The sequence below is a fragment of the Liolophura sinensis genome, chromosome 1, assembly GCF_032854445.1.
Source record: "Liolophura sinensis isolate JHLJ2023 chromosome 1, CUHK_Ljap_v2, whole genome shotgun sequence".
NCBI lineage: Eukaryota > Metazoa > Mollusca > Polyplacophora > Chitonida > Chitonidae > Liolophura > Liolophura sinensis.
In genome coordinates, this window is record NC_088295.1 from 50045118 (window position 1) to 50061822 (window position 16705).

At 38.7% G+C, this 16705-nt stretch overlaps 1 protein-coding gene across 1 annotated transcript in view; it reads right to left on the minus strand.

Annotated features, from left to right (window-relative positions):
• The window catches only part of LOC135462210 (transient receptor potential cation channel subfamily A member 1 homolog), a 45239-nt gene that overhangs the window by 25490 nt on the left and 3044 nt on the right, over positions 1-16705 (minus strand). The window contains 4 exon segments of the mRNA XM_064739619.1: positions 810-901; positions 3841-4009; positions 7346-7613; positions 8764-8919. Coding sequence (XP_064595689.1) covers positions 810-901; positions 3841-4009; positions 7346-7613; positions 8764-8919 — 685 coding nt within the window.

Sequence of the window (16705 nt, forward strand, 5' to 3'; positions counted from 1 at the left end):
AAAAACAAAGTTTAACCTGCCATCTGAGAATGTGCATTTACACACCATTTCGCCTAACCTTCAATCCATGTGTTATAATGCAATATACAAGAGCTAAAAAAAAAAAGCTTAACCTGCCATCCGAGAATGTGCATGGTCAATGTTACACACCATACCTCAAACTAGGAGTAAAAAAAAAAAGCTTAACTTTCAATCTATGTGTGATTTATTTATTTATTTATTTGATTGGTGTTTTACACCATACTCAAGAATATTTCACTTATACGACAGCGGCCAGCATTATGGTGGGAGGAAACCGGGCACAGTCCGGGGGAAACCCACGACCATCTGCAGGTTGCTGGCAGACCTTCCCATTTACAGCCCGAGAATCTATGTGTAATAGCCCAACATACAGGAGCCAAAAAACAAAGTTTAACCTGCCATCTGAGAATGTGTATTTACATACTATTCCTTAAACTAGGGAACACACAAAAAAGCTTAACCTTCCATCTGAGTATGTGCATTTACACACCATACCTTACACTAGACAGCTTAACCTTCAATCAATGAACGAGAGCCCATCACATGAGCTAAAAGAAAAACTTTAACCTTCAATCCCTGTATGAGAGCCCATTATACAGGAGCGAAAAAAGCTTACCCCCCCCCCCACCCCACACACACACACAACATCTCGCCTTACTTCATACAGGTGTGCTAAAAAACAGTAAGTGTACATTTAGCTGTTGTGGACCTAAAGATGGACTGGTTCTGACATATCTCAAATCTTATCTTTTTCAACAATTTTGGACCTCCAAGCTGCACAACATTACCTCATTTCTGTGTTTTGTTGACCTTGTCTCTCTTCGGTACCTAGCTGCAAAGTGCAATGGAGTAGCGTCTTCATCCCCTCTGTTGTTAACATCTGAAACGATAAAATCACAGGAATATATGATCCAACAGTAGAACTTCATGAAGACTATGCTGATGCAATAAGATAATAACAACAACAACAAATTTTCATCATATCACCTGTTATTTGTTCCAGGTAAAATGCTCTTAAATGCTAGCATAAATGTACATGCAAGTTATCCATGTGACTGAAAAATGCGAGAGGTAAATCCAAACATTGCTGGAACATTTACAACATCCCTGTGAAAGCATGTTTTCCTTGTAACTAGAAACTTCTGTAAATTACAGATACATCCAATCATCCAAAATGCTTTGGTATCATCAGTCAGCATAGGCAAACTGACACAGGCAAAGTACTCCAACTAAATGTGCTGACAGATATATTGATAGCAAATATTTTAAAAGATTAAGTATTCACAAATATTTGGAAATATATAGTGGCACAGTTTATTTGTACTGTAATTCACATCATGAAAATAGGCACTTAGCATAAAGCACCTAGCTGAAGCTTTCAAGCATGACCTTGAGCAGCTACTGTTCTAAATGCCCACTTGTACAGGCATTCAGGACAAACCGGTCAACCATATCAACCATATATATATATGTGTGTGTGTGTTGGGACATGTGAAACATGCTTTGCTTGAAAGTGCAAATATTTAGCTTCTTGTTAAAACCAGTTCAACTGGAGAAAGTCGCAGGAATGCTCTCCACAAGGCCGACCAGAAGACATATACATACATGTATGTAAAATGTTCTGGCTATTCCAGTTTGTGTTGATATTTCTCAATAAATACAACTATATGTAAATGAATAAGGAAAAGGATTCACAAATTGTTCATGGTATGTCATGATACCAGTCAAACCACAACAAAAGTAATACTTCTGACATTCTGACATCTGACCTCATAGCCAAAAACAAGTACGCATGCACTCACGTTTGCTGGCCCAGCCCATTAACAATGTCTATTATTTCACACATCTTAAAACACCAGCAAAGCGAACTAACAAGAGTTCAAAGGCAGAGAGCTTCACGTGTGTATACAGCCAATCACAGCATGGAATTCACATGGTTTTCACAATACTCCTCCGCAGAGCAGATCTAAACTTGTCAGCAATGGAATCAGTGATATGTTGCAAGATCTGCACATTCTTACACAAGACTTGTTGATCAAGATAGGCCCACATGTATATCCCACTTCAATGTAGACTCAGAGGAGATAGAGCATTTCAACGTAACACTTAAGTAACATTATTCCGTCATGCTTTGAAGTGGTACAGCCTTGCCTTGAAAATTTAAAAATGTCTGATATTTGCTCTGTAATCAACTGCGGATCACCCCTTATATTTTCACATTTCATTTTGACCAGTATTACCATGGTCAAGAAAAAATATGGGATAAAAAAAGAATGAATGGAAAAAATGACTATGGCCATTGATAAACTCAGAACTGGTAGCAAGGCTACCAATGGGCTCTCCTGTATGAGACATGTATGCAAAACTTCAGCTCAATGCAGGCAGAACTGAAATCGTGAATTTGGTAACTAGCCGTAATTAATATGCTAATTAATATACAGTGATGGAACAAGCCCCCTGTGCCATTCTGCTTTATATGCTTGTAAAACTTCAGGCCAATACATACTTTCAAGATACCACCCCTAACATTTTGTTTAACAGTGATTCTGATACATAATACACTACGCCAGGAATTCAGTAATTTACGGTATTTAACACGCACATACCCATTTAACAACGGAATATTCTCCTCGTGTTATTGTGCTCTACATGTGGGCAAACCATGAGCTCAATACATGCAGTACTTTTTAAAAACCACTCTTAACACTTTAGCATTGATTCTTAGAAACAATAAAAACAAACAAGTCAGGAATTAAGTAATTTACAGTACTTAATATGAACACATCCACTCAAGCCCTGAGCTCAATACATGCAGTGCAGCGTAATGACCTAGGAGCCTCTCACCTATGCGGTCGCTGCGAGTTCAAGTCCTGCCATACGTGGGAAGGCCTGCCAGCAACCTGCGGATGGTTGTGGGTTTCCCTTGGGCTTTGCCCGTTTTCCTTCCACCACAATGCTGGCTGCCGTCATATAAGTGAAACATTCTTGAGTATGGTATGAGTAAAACATCAATCAAATAAATATATAAATAAATCAAAACATGCAGTACTTTTTAAGATACCAACCCTAACATTTTGTTTAACATTGCTTTCTCTATTATTGGACGCCGACGCTGATGCTCAGGGTATGACATAAGCTCTGCCTGTACTTTATACAGGTGAGCTAAAAATGAGATGACTGTTTGTATAGTCAACAGGAATATTAGGTTGTTCTCATAAAGGTTCGTTGGTCTAGCAAGGAGATTTTCAGTGAACATTATCGGTTTTTGATTCCATGTGATAACAACAAAAAAAGCCATAAATCGCACCAGAATACTACTACAGCAGAAAATGTTGATAGCAAACTTTGATTTGTTAAGTATCTTTCTCACTCATCACTTTTTTTTGCCCATATCAGAACACACTGAATTCAAATCTCCTATATTACAAAGCCTCCACTCGATGCTGATTCCTGTAACATTAGGCACTGCACACTGCATGGTCGGAAATACTGAATATTTAACCCATTAACAGGGAATGATATGCATTCATGACAACCTCATAAATAATTGGATTCATAGGGATAAGCTCTCGAGGCTGTTATTAAAAGGCAATCACTATAAGTACTGTAGGCAATCACTATAAGCACTGTAGGTGCTAGTGGAAGATCTGGCTTGTATACAAGTACGTGTACCAGTGCAGATGCTAACAGTTTAGGCCAGGTACACATAGTAATCAGAGAGTTCACCACAGAGTATCAGCTGAAATACACAAATTAGGCTGGCAATGTACTGGCTTACTGTACATACAAAGGCTACATCCTGACATGGGTGATACTAACCTGCCCCCTTCTCCACCAGCATGCGGACGATCTCGATGTGGTTACAGCGTGCTGCGTAATGCAAGGGACTAAGGAACTCATCATCAGCCTTGTTGATCTTCCTGCGAATGTTGCCCGTCATCTGGTTCAGCAGCCGCTCCATGTTTCGTACGTCTCCATCCCGGGCACACTGTAACCGGAAAACATAAGTTTTCTGTGAATTTTCTTAACTTTTTTTTTCATTTATTTATTTACGTCCTTCTCAATAATTTTTCACCAGTATAAGGGTCAGTTATATGGTCAGATGAAATAGGATTGCCCAGGATAACCTGACAAATAACGTTCTCACATTTGACAAAATGGAGTTGCAAGCCATATTTGTGGAAGACAAGTGATCTTATGGTTGGTGGTGCATGTTGCTCACATGGGGCTTAGCGACGAATCACAGCTCACTCCCCCACAACAGTATACAAGATTATGCTTTGATGCAAAGAACCACATGCCAGTTTCATTTATCTCCATCAATGTGACCCTTAAGCTCAAGTACTGGTAATCTTCACCCTTTTCAGTCACTAAAGCCCTTTTTTCTGTGGACTTCATGCCTATAATTAACATGAAAATCGTGCAAAAATGCTTTGCTTGTGTCATTAGAGGTGCAAGCTTTATAGAACTGTGCAAATTATTTCTCTACGCTCCATAGGTTTCTCAAAATGTTTCAAAGTATTGGTCGCAAAGGCGCTGAAGAATTAGGGTATAAGTGCATCTACTAAGACAACAATCAAAGTTGTAACCAGAGAATTATGAAATGAATAATGGATAGCCAAAATAGATATGTAAATGCTTACTAAAGTACAAATGATTTCAATACACTGTCGAGTGTGCACAAAATATTTAGCAGACAAGTTTTGTATTTGAAATAATTAGATGTACTGCACATTGACACATACATTGTAGGTATGACTTTGCCAATTTGGGAGCATACCCTTGTTGAATGATTAATCACATAAGGGGTAAGCAGAGTTTGAGGACAATGAACATGTATGCATGATATCGTCAGTATGTATACCCTTAGCTGAAGTATGTATCTGGCATATGTTTTCTCTGCAAATGTCACTCATTATGTGCTCGTTTCTCGCTTGTGAAAGCCAAGTATCGGTAATCTGTATGTTCTATGAGAACATATCTGAACTTAATAATGATTTGGCTCAAGGTTTGTTTAGAGTGAGTGAGTGAGTGAGTGCTTGGGGTTTAACGTCATATTCAACAATTTTTCAGTCATATGACAATGAAGGAATCCTTATGTATGTAATGTGCCTCCTTGTTGCAGGACAGATTTCCATCGCTCTTTTATCTAATGCTGGGTCAACCAGTCGTTGCACTATCCCCTTCATGCTGAACACCAAGCGAGGAAGTTACAACTTCCTCTTTTAAAGTCTTAGGTGTAACTCTACCCAGGATTGATACTGCTCCCGAAACGGACACTCTACCAACTGTGCTATCCGGGCCGGTGACTTGTTTAGAAGAACATATTGGAGACTTGCAATTTCAATATGATGAGAAATATTAATATACTGGTACTAAAGTAGGGTTCTTCATAGGCCTACATATACACAAACACTATACAATGTACTCATAGTATCTTTACATCACTCATCACTATGAGTATATCAACATCATACACAACCCAATGCAAGTGTAGCCTCTGAGCCAGGATTGTTTAGGAATTCCGCAAGAAAGCAATTAAGTGATGGATACTCAGTTAAACTTTCAGCCACATTAAAAATTCAATGGATGAAATATCTGCCAAAGAAATGTCAACTGCCACACTTATAATACCCAGTGTATGCATAGCCTGTTATACACATACAGGTTTCACAAAATAGTACTGGATTTCCAATGTAGAGCATGTTTATGTATGTAGGTCTGTGTGTACTTAGTCACTGAGCATGCTTGTCTACCTGCTTTTCAGCTCAAGCTATATGTACACTGTCAATATGATTGAGATCAGGTCTTCATGCTACGGATAAAATATATAAATACAACTACACGTCGGACTGCATGATCTATTGTAATTTTTAGGTTGTGAGTGTAAATTAATATTTTGATCCACAATATATTGAAAAAATATATAAACCTTAAAATTTTGTCAGCAATCAGTAATGATCACGAATGTCAGGACACAGTAATGATCACCAATGTAAGGACACAGTAATGATCATGAATGTCAGGACACAGTAATGATCACGAATGTAAGGACACAGTAATAAGCATTAATGCCATAGCAAAGTAATTAGGTCACAATACAGACTTTATAGATACAAGCAGATCAGTTGTACCGTACTTGAAGGAGTGGGATTGGCAGCAACAGATAGAGATTGCCCAATATTTTGGAAAAACAGCTGGCCTAGACCCATTAAGCATGTTATTCAGGCTATTAAAACTATGTAACTGACTAAATCACTTTAATGGGTTGACACAAATAATAAGTATAGGTTTGTCTGATTCTTTTTCAACACCATAGTCAAGAATTTCTCACTCATACAATGACGGTCAGCTTTATGCATGGATGTAAACTTCATTAGACGAGTGACCCGTCTGCTCATGAGGCCCCACTGACTCACCATGGCCGGGAGAGGGGGGAATGTTATTTTAGCTTTTCTAGACTCATGGCCTACCATTAGCAGCTTGGAAGCATTTTTTCAGGCTCTTTTTGATCTGCACAACTTATCTGGTACTTTCCATGAAATTCATAATTACCCCAACCTGAACAACACATTTTAGTCTCCAAAATTTTGTGAATAAATCAATATTTGTAAACTGCATTTAAAGTTGTACTTTACTGGTCCATTTTGATGAGGATTTAGGGTATTTTAATATTACAATTATTACTAAATACCACCACTTGTAAACTTGCATATGTCTCACAATATGTCAGTGTACAGAGCCACTCCTTTCAATATCAAAGGATCGAGTTTTTACGTGGAGGTTGCTGTCATGTGGTACACTGACGTCAATTCACTGAAGAATCTACCTTCACATAAATTAAATCAAAATTTAATTTTTTTTTTTTTTTTGATTGTTGTTTTACGCTGTACTCAAGAATATTTCACTTATACGACAGCGGTCAGCATTATGGTGGATGGAAACCGGGCTGAACCCGGGGGAAACCCACGACCATCCGCAGGTTGCTGGCAGACCTTCCCACGTACGGCCGGAGAGGAAGCCAGTATAGGCTGGTCTTGAACTCACAGCGACCGCATTGGTGAGAGGCTTCTGGGTCACTACGCTGCGCTAGCGCGCTAACCGACTAAGCCACGAAGGCCCCCAGATTTAATCATTCGAGAATGGGTTACCTACTAACAAAGGCAACCTTGTCTTTACAGCTGTCATGTGGACTTCTTTAATATAGTAGCATCAGTTTCCTTCCATCTCCAAAGAAGAGCGCAACTCCCTTTCTTAAACCCCACGTTTCCTTTAGCGATATTTAGTATCCTTTCCCCATGCATGTAGCCAAAGCTAACCATACCTGATGAAGTGTGAGGTTTAAAGCTTCTGAGCTCTCCACTCGTCGTAAGGTGGTCATCTCCACAGATCCATCTCTCGGGGAATACTCTTCTCCATTCAACTTCTGGAACTTGCCCTCGCCCAAGTCTCCCCCACCCCCACCGTCTTCTTCTAAGTCGCTCATCGTTCTGCCCTGTTGTCCCTCCGTTAGCAGGGGCCTGCCGGTGTCAGATTCAGTGTCATTCGCCGGAAAAACCACGTTATGTAGAACTCGTTTACCCGCCACCAAACTGCCGGAAGATGAAGCGGGGGAATTCTGATTAGTTCGTAGGCAATCCAGATTTCAGCGTTAGTAGAGCTAATTCAGAGCCAATGTCCCAGATTTTCTCGCTACCCGCTCAGTTCTATCAGCGCCACACTACCTTATGTTTGTTTGCTTCGATGTTACAACACTGATGTGGTCACATGATCTACAGAAGATCGTTGATTGGCCAACCTCATGGGAGGGGGAGATATAGATCAGTAGGCTCCAGAGTGGTTGGTACATTCATTTTAAACTCCATTTATATTGTCACAATGAAAATGTGTACTTCCAGTTTAATTCCTGTGTCTTTAGGTGGATGTAATAATACGAAATCATTCTTTGTAAAAAAAGTGTCTTTGAATAATCAGTATACACGTTAAAATAGCAATCACTTTTCTTGGAATAAACCCCATTTTCTGTAGTCTCACACGGAGTACAATGATACCCCCTCCAGCGCACCAAACACGTACAACCCTGTCTAATGATGAATATAGCTGTCTTTTCCAACAATATTGGCGTAAAGCAATTAGTAGGCAAGACAAATGGGTTTTTTTCTTTTTTCTTTTTTTTTTGCAATTAATTAATTGGATATATAGATAGGTCTACACGTTTACACACGTATATTCCAGTCTTACATGAGCATTTAGATGCATCTCTCATTGTAAGATTTTAAAAACACCCCACCTTTCGATGCATGTGCTGATATTTTTGCCTCTTTTGTACCAAGAGTTATGATAAGGTATGTATAATACACAATATCTTGAACTGAAATTAACATGTCTACACCTGCCATAAATTTGCTTGTATCAATGGTTATCATTTCAAAATAAAATGCACACAATAGACAAATGATATCAGCCACACATCCACCTTCATCTGTTTGTTGTTCGAAAATCAGCTTAATTGTTAGCATAGAATCACTCATAAAGCTATACAAAAAAGCGTTACAAAATTTAGGCTTATTTTTGTCATTTTTATATATCTGACCCATATATAGGATACCGTATTCACGCACTTGTCCCGTCATGGACAAAAGTGACAGATAAATAATGCATATATATTGTGGTGCGCGTGAGGATTCAACAATTAGACCTACATGCCCGACTTAAAACACAGAGTTGCAGCTAGGTACATACTTTTGTGGTCCGCGTTTTGGCAAGGGTGGGAGATCGTCCAGTGAAGATTGCGGTGAGAAGGAGACAGACTTCCGTGGAATCGAACCCAGGTCCGTCCTCTTTAGCACTGTATGATTTTCTTCGTTTTGTGGGGTAGGCGGTGGACCAAGAACGGGACTGAAAATATAAAAGTGGATACACAGAGTGGCTGCCTTTGTGCTTAGCCTACAGAAGTCCGATATAGCAATAACAATACGAATGCAAACGGATGCACAGGTGAGTCCTTAGTCGGTTCTCTTCGTGAAGAGGGGACAGGGTGGGGTGGGTGCATGAGTGAAGTGTTTAATGAAACGATTTCTCACTTGCAGAGCAGTAAACCCATTTTAAGCTACTCATTCTTATACTGAAAACCCGAATATATGATTTTATGTATTTATTTGGTGTTTTTCGTCGTGCTCAAAAATATTTTACTTATACGACGTAGCACGTACGATCTTACGTACGGTCAGAAAGGACGCCAGCATGAGCTGGACTTGAACTCACACCGACCGCATTGGTTGGAGGCACGCTGGTTATATATATATATATATATATATATATATATATATATATATATAAATATATATATATATATATATATAGTTGTCTACAAACTGCCGGAAAGCTTATTGACAGCCTCAACTCTGTTCCTCAGCTTTCCAAGGGGATCTGTATGTAAAGCCTATACTTTATGCAGCGGAATTCAAACTGACATTCCGATATTCCTTGGCAAGCTGAACAATTAAACTGTATTTAAAAAGCACTCTCCCTTTCGCTCTCTTATTGACTTTCCATCATCCGCTGGCATCTGTGTGGACAAAGCAACATAAACATTATACGTATATAGGCCTGTACCATGCATGTATGGACTGGTGCTCGTGACGATCAAGTCAAGCGCTGCCAGAATTTTCATCAAAATCCATGCATATAAATTGGCCGTTAAGTTCACAGACATTTATACAGTAGACTGGATCCGTTATTTCAATGTCCAGATCATTATGGGAAAATTGAGTGGAAAATTATTATCTGGTGCCAAATCTACGTAGGTAGGTTTTGTACACCATCCACCATATGAATAGATGCTTCGAAAAACTTGTCTGGTAGTTACAGTCTCCGTAGAAGCTGTTTGTGCAGTAAACTGCCACAAGGTTGCCATTACCAAATAAATGTTGGTCACCCACAGACTGACCACGAAAACCTTGGTCAAAAGTATTTGGTGAAAATGTTGCAACCTTAAAAAAAAACTGGTGATCACCACCTTTGATCATATAGTATTTGTAGACAAGAAAACACGTTGGTTACTTTTGTTACCAAACTTCAGCATAACCGTTTATCATATTTCTGCATGTTCATGCACACCTGTGAATGCACGCCTGTGGATGCACACCTGTGAATCCATGCCTGTGAATGCACGCCTGCACGCTGGATGCGCTGTTTCTAAAGTTGATTATATTGTCATTTAGCCTACTTGCCGACCTTGTTAGCATATAATCACATACCGCGACTGTTTTAATGTGTTTTACTCAGCGTCCAACAACGAAATGCACGCAGCCCGTATGTATAAAGTTACTGCGATGGTTGCAGCAGTTGTTGATGTGGTGACAGAATACCCTCAGTTTCTCTGAAGATAGATTTCCTGTGGTTTGTTGGCATCTTGCTGGCAACATGTGATGGAATAGGAAAATGAACATCAATGGCCACAAGATGGCGGCGAAAGCAGACGTGTCGATTTGAGTTCCGCTACTCTCACTGAGATGGGTTAGTTGTTCTGTTGCAAGGCTGTGACATTGTGGGGAGTTTGAAAACATGACTGAGATACAAAACTATCAAGCAGATACTGCCGTTCTTTGTTGAAAGCCATTCGAGTTTTCGGACAGGACATGCAGGTCGAGCTCTAATCTTCAAGACGTTGTGGGAAGTGTACTTTAAAACTGGCGTCCACGAGAACTGACATGGACAACTCGGACAAACATTGCGGGACTAACAAGAGAAAGGGAAGCAAGCTTTTACACAATACTACCTTGAAGAAAGTAAACTCACTTGGTGACATACCGTCAGCTAGCAGTCAGTCTACCTATCATTTTAACCCTATGCCGGCAGGCCTTGTGAATTTAGAAGGTCTTATATTAACAGCATCTTGATATCTGTAGGCCCCTATTCAGCAAGCTGTAAAGTCAGCAATGAATTAAGTCATGGAAGTGATGAAAGAAAGTGACTCAAAAATATCGTCTCTCGCTATTGATTTAAAGACTACCGTTGAGAAATTATGTGAAAGGGATAAGCTTATAGAAACATTCATTGACATTTCAAGGTCACACTTTATTGGCAAACAGAAAACGCAAATCATTGTGAAATTTGCATCATATCGCAAACGAACAAGCACGAAAATCTCTCCATATGATGCCCTCCTTATCAAACGTGTATGTCAATGAGGATCTAATGAAGTTGCGCTTTTCTTTATTTAAATCTTTACTAAACCTGAAAAAGCAAGGCAAGGTTCATAGCGCTTGGACCCATGACGGCAATGTGTCCTTTTGTGCGACAGAAAGCGCAGACAAGAAACTCGCCAGTACTGAACGGGATATAAAAGACTTTGTCAGCTGGTAAAACAACATTCTGGTAGATTCCTGCATGCTTGTTTGGAGCTACCCGGTGCCTGCACACTTGCATTGTACAAACTCTGACCTACTCAACAAGTTTCAAATCTGCACGAGTTACTTGGTTTACACAGAGCCTTTAGTCTTTGACTCGTTTGGTAATCTGTGGCTGCATGCTTTACTGACTGTGACAAAATGAGGGAATGCACGGATTCTTTCAGTTCGGACCTGTACTACAAACCTGCGTTTATTCCGGGTATATTACATAACCGTTCTAACTGAAGCCTATTTTCACCCCCGTCACCAAAGATGTGTCGTATACCTACTGTTTAGCGCCACACGTTTTTGTCCACCCAAACAGTAATTAAGTCGCATGGACTTGGTATAAAGTCGCAGTCGTAGAGTAATGCATAGTATCCCTTTTGTCATGCAATTACACGTTTTCTTTCAACATGTTTATTTGATTAATCTCGTCAGAATTGATCGCGATTGCATTCTATACTATATCTCTGTTTTCTGGATCTTTTCTTAAACAAATCATTCATGAAGGATTTCACAGCGATACTTGATAACAAATTCCCATATCTCAGTGTAAATATCACACTTTTCCTTTCACGTCATATATATATATATATATATATATATATATATATATATATATATATATATATATATATATATATATATATATATATATATATAGTTTTGTAATGTTGTTACTTTTTTGGATATTTGTAAATACACTACTTACTGAATATTATGTTTTGTAATGGTTAAATTTCTACTGCTTATAAATAACATTTGTAAGGAAGTTTTATTTTGTGAATATTACCAAATGTGTTCGTTTGCACTCTTCTTAAGTATTTTAAATTATTTGCTGATATGAAATCTATCTTCAATGTATTAACTTCTTACTCTGGTATTCTGGCACTATGTGCTTTAAGTGCCCTGTCTAATTGTAACTACTCGCTAATTGTATATATGATCCTTTTGCTGAAATGTGGTGATGTACACAGTAACCCAGGGCCTTCCCATCAGAATAACTTGTCGTGTTGTCACATTAACCCAAGGAGTTTACTTGCTCAAGGCGATGACCAGCATTCCTCGTACTTCAGAGTAGATGAGATATCAACTGTTCTATCTCGCAAATATGGCTATGACTTAATAAATATTGTTATTTTATACAAAGAAAAGATAGGAACAGGCATGGAGGAGGAGTAGCTGTTTACTGTAAAACATGTACTAATGTCACTCGACGAAAAGATTTGGAAAATGAAAACGAAATTGTGTGGATCAATGTGGATTGTGATGAAAAACATGTTTTTATTGCTGTCTGTTATCTACCGCCCAATCAAACTGCTAATGAACGGGAGCTCTTTATTAATAACCTACATGATTCTATCACGTCTGTTTTAACAGAAAATCCAGATGTACTCTTAATTTTGGGAGATTTCAATGACAGATGTATCAAATGGCACGACTTCCACGTCAAGAATGAACTTAAAAAGAGTTTGTATGACTTGATCAAGGGAAACAACCTCTTTCGACTTATCGATGAACCCAGTAGGTATACCGACGAAAGTGGTTATATATTAGACCTAATTATTACTGACAGTGTCGGATATATAGATGACTATGGTGTGGTGGCATCACTTGCCAATCTGGACTAGTGTACTATCTATTGTACATTACAAATCACCCGATATGACAGACCTAAGACTTGCAAAAGGCATGTTTAGGACTACAAATGTGCCGACTTAGTTGGTTTATGTTATCTCTTATCTGTTACGCCATGGGATGTAATAGATGAAGTCTTTGCTGACATTAATGACAAAGTTTATTTTTGGAATAAATTATTCCTACCATATTGTAACGAATGTATACCAAACAAAACTATCACAATTCGCCCTCATGACAAACCCTAGATGACGAGTGATGTTCCTTTTAAACTACGGATCAGAAACAGATGCTTTAAAACATTCAAACGTACCAAAACAGAGGAAGACAAATTCCGTTTCTACATTTCTAGACGTGAAGCCAATACTGCTAAACGTAATGCAATACTGCGTTACTCTGCAAATTGAAAACTTAAATTATCTGACCCTCAACTAGATAAAAAAAAAACTTACTGGTCAGTGATGAAATCTAGGCTTCAGTTAGAACGGTTATGTAATATACCCGCATATAAGTAACTTCATGCTCAAACATATCAGTAACGATCTTGTAATACCGAACAACTCTGGATTCAAACAAGGGGACTCTACCATATATCAGTTACTGAAGATAGTACATAAAATATATCAAAGCCTTGACAACGGAAATGACATGTGTATGGTCTGTCTTGGTGTGAGTAAAGCATTTGATAAAGTTTGGCATGAAGGTCTTCTGTTTATGTTGGAGCAATTTGGTGTAGGAGATCCATTAGTTTCTTGGCTGAATATCTATCTCACTGATAGAAAAATCAAGGTCTGTATTAATGGTACTGAATCAGATGCCAAACCTATTTCCAGTGGGCTACCTCAGGGTTCTGCACTGGGTCCATTACTTTACTTAATATTTGTAAATGATGTCTTTACAAACATTGACAGTGATATTAACATTTTTGCTGACGACACGTCACTATTGGAAGATATCAATAATTTGAGTGACTAATAGGCTACACTAAATCGAGATCTTGATCGTTTGTCAAAATGGGCAAGTCAATGGGTTGTTAACTTTAACGCTTTTAAAACTGTTTACTTGCTTATATCTTAAAATGTGATCCTTGTCATCCTAATTTGTATTTAAACGATGTAAATGTAAAGAGCGTTCGGTCCCATAAACACCTTGGCTTCATTCTGCAATATAATGGTAAGCGGAAGGAACACAATCGAGCTGTAGTGAAGAAATCAAACAGGACATTAAGCACTTTCTACAAAGCAAAGAAGACTCTCACTAGAAAATGTCTCGTCACTCTCTTGTTCTGTACGACAATTGTAACCTTAAATTGGCAAACTCTGTTGAAGGTATCCAAAGACGCGTGGCATTACTCTGTACTGGAGGATTACGTCAGACGTCATACAATAGTTTATTCAATGAACTCAAATGGGAATCTTTACATAATTGACGTCGATGCCATAGAATTCTACTCTTCCATAAAATTAGAAATAGACTTTCTCCGCCGTATCTAAAAAGGATATTAGACGGCAGAAATACCACTAATACAAACACATACAACCTTCGAACCAGGGACAATGTTCGACTTTTTAAAACTCCCATTCAATTATTTTCCTCCTCTTTCTTCCCCAAAACTGTCAAAGATGGGAACATTTTACAGTGTCATATCCGCAATGCCTCAGTTGGAATAATAAAGCAAATTCTGTTTTTCAAGAAAAATAAAGAACTCACTGAACTGTACAACATGTTCGATTCCTACCACTCTGTTATTCAATGCCGAATGAGAATGGGATTAGCGCTCTGAATGCCGATTTTTTACAGTACAATTTAAGCAATGTTCGCACGTGCCCGAATTGTAATCATTTATGTGAAAATGTACTTCATTATTTCTTTGAATGCCCCAAATATGCCACTCAAAGAAAGCATATGCTCGAACAAATCACATCAACAATATCTCCAGGCGTGAACTACATAGTATTTATTCCTTCGTGTTCAAAATATATTTGTAATATAGTATTATTTGGATGGGATGAACTAAAACCTGATGAAAGCAAAATTGTCTTAAAAACTGTGCATAGATTTATTGCAGAATCAAAGAGATTTTAAATCGATGGATAGCATTGAAATTTCTTCTTATATTAAATGATAATGATAAATATTATTTCTGTAAGTAGTCATTATGTCCTTGCATTATAACCTCATTTTATTACATATGGTGTGATTCATTGTAGTGTAAATACTATTGTTGTTGCATATATTACATACATATGTGTATAGTTTATTCGGTCTATTATCTGTTTGTATCATTTCTTTTTATTTATGTTTGTAACCAATTTCTTGTTTTACCCTGTACATACGTTATATCTTGTCGAGGAGACACCCGAGTGGCCACTGGGCTGTGGGGAATCCTCGTTAAACAAATAAAGCATTACATTATATTACATGTTGGAAGCGTCAGGATGGTTACAGGCGTCAACAAGTTATGCACGTGACACATGTTCTTGGTGGTGTCGTCCGCATATCCGGGATTACATCGAGATATACTGTAAGAAGTCTTGTTAAAATATGCTGTATATTCTTCATAAAACTCTCGGCGATTACGTGTAAGATCTTATTGATATTGTGTTTCCTTCATGTCTAAATACTTGTCTTATTGGCATGTCTCAGCTGTTTCGTGAGAAATCTTCTTGTGTGTTTGTGACTGAAAATCAGAACGACGCCCTTAGCCACATGTTTGTGTAACACAGTGATAGATACGTTGTAGGAAGTCATATAGCGTAATCTTGTCCATTAACTGGCTATCCGTGATTAACTAATGCCGCCACTTAACCACGGCTTCAGTTATTTATTTATTTATTTGATTGGGGTTTTACGCCGTACTCAAGAGTATATTTCACTTATACAACGGCGGCCAGCATTATGGTGGGAGGAAACCGGGTAGAGCCCGGGGGTTGCCAACAGACCTCCCCACTTACGGCCGGAGAGGAAGCCAGCATGAGCTGGACTTGAACTCACAGCGACCCACAGCTTCAGACGACATATAGCAAAGATACCAACATTTACAAGATATGGATTAACGAGAATTATCAATATATAGTTACGAATTTGGTACGACGTGCCATGGTGCGGCTTTCGACTTCGTTTTCTTTTAGCACGTTTCAACATTCCAAAAGACGTCAAGATTGGTCACGACCAATTACTAAAATCAAGAAATGACACAATTAAACCCACGATAACCCTAAAATAGACCTCCCCCCCCCCCCCCCCACCTCACCCCTACCCGGGCAACAAAATATCACATCGGCTTACGTCCTGGTGCACAGGAAAGGGGTTGCAGAATAGCTAGATCTAAGATCTCTGACGTTCTTCCCAGCTTAGCTTTCAGAAATACAGGTCTGGGCCCAGCTTCACAAAGAAGTTTTACATGTACGATAATCGCATATGTTGGACAATGGGTACGGTAATAGAGACGGACAAAATATCGTACGACAAATGTATGATAAAAAATGTGGTACGCGGCTTTGCGAGTCCTGTACTTTTCCATTCATTGACCATGAGCTCGGTCTTTTCGACACCTGTTTTTGTGACGCACAACGTTGGGAAGCCACAGCAGGAACAGGGTCGAGTTCCAGGTTAGTCCATGTATCGACTCAGTACGATTAATGTGGAAG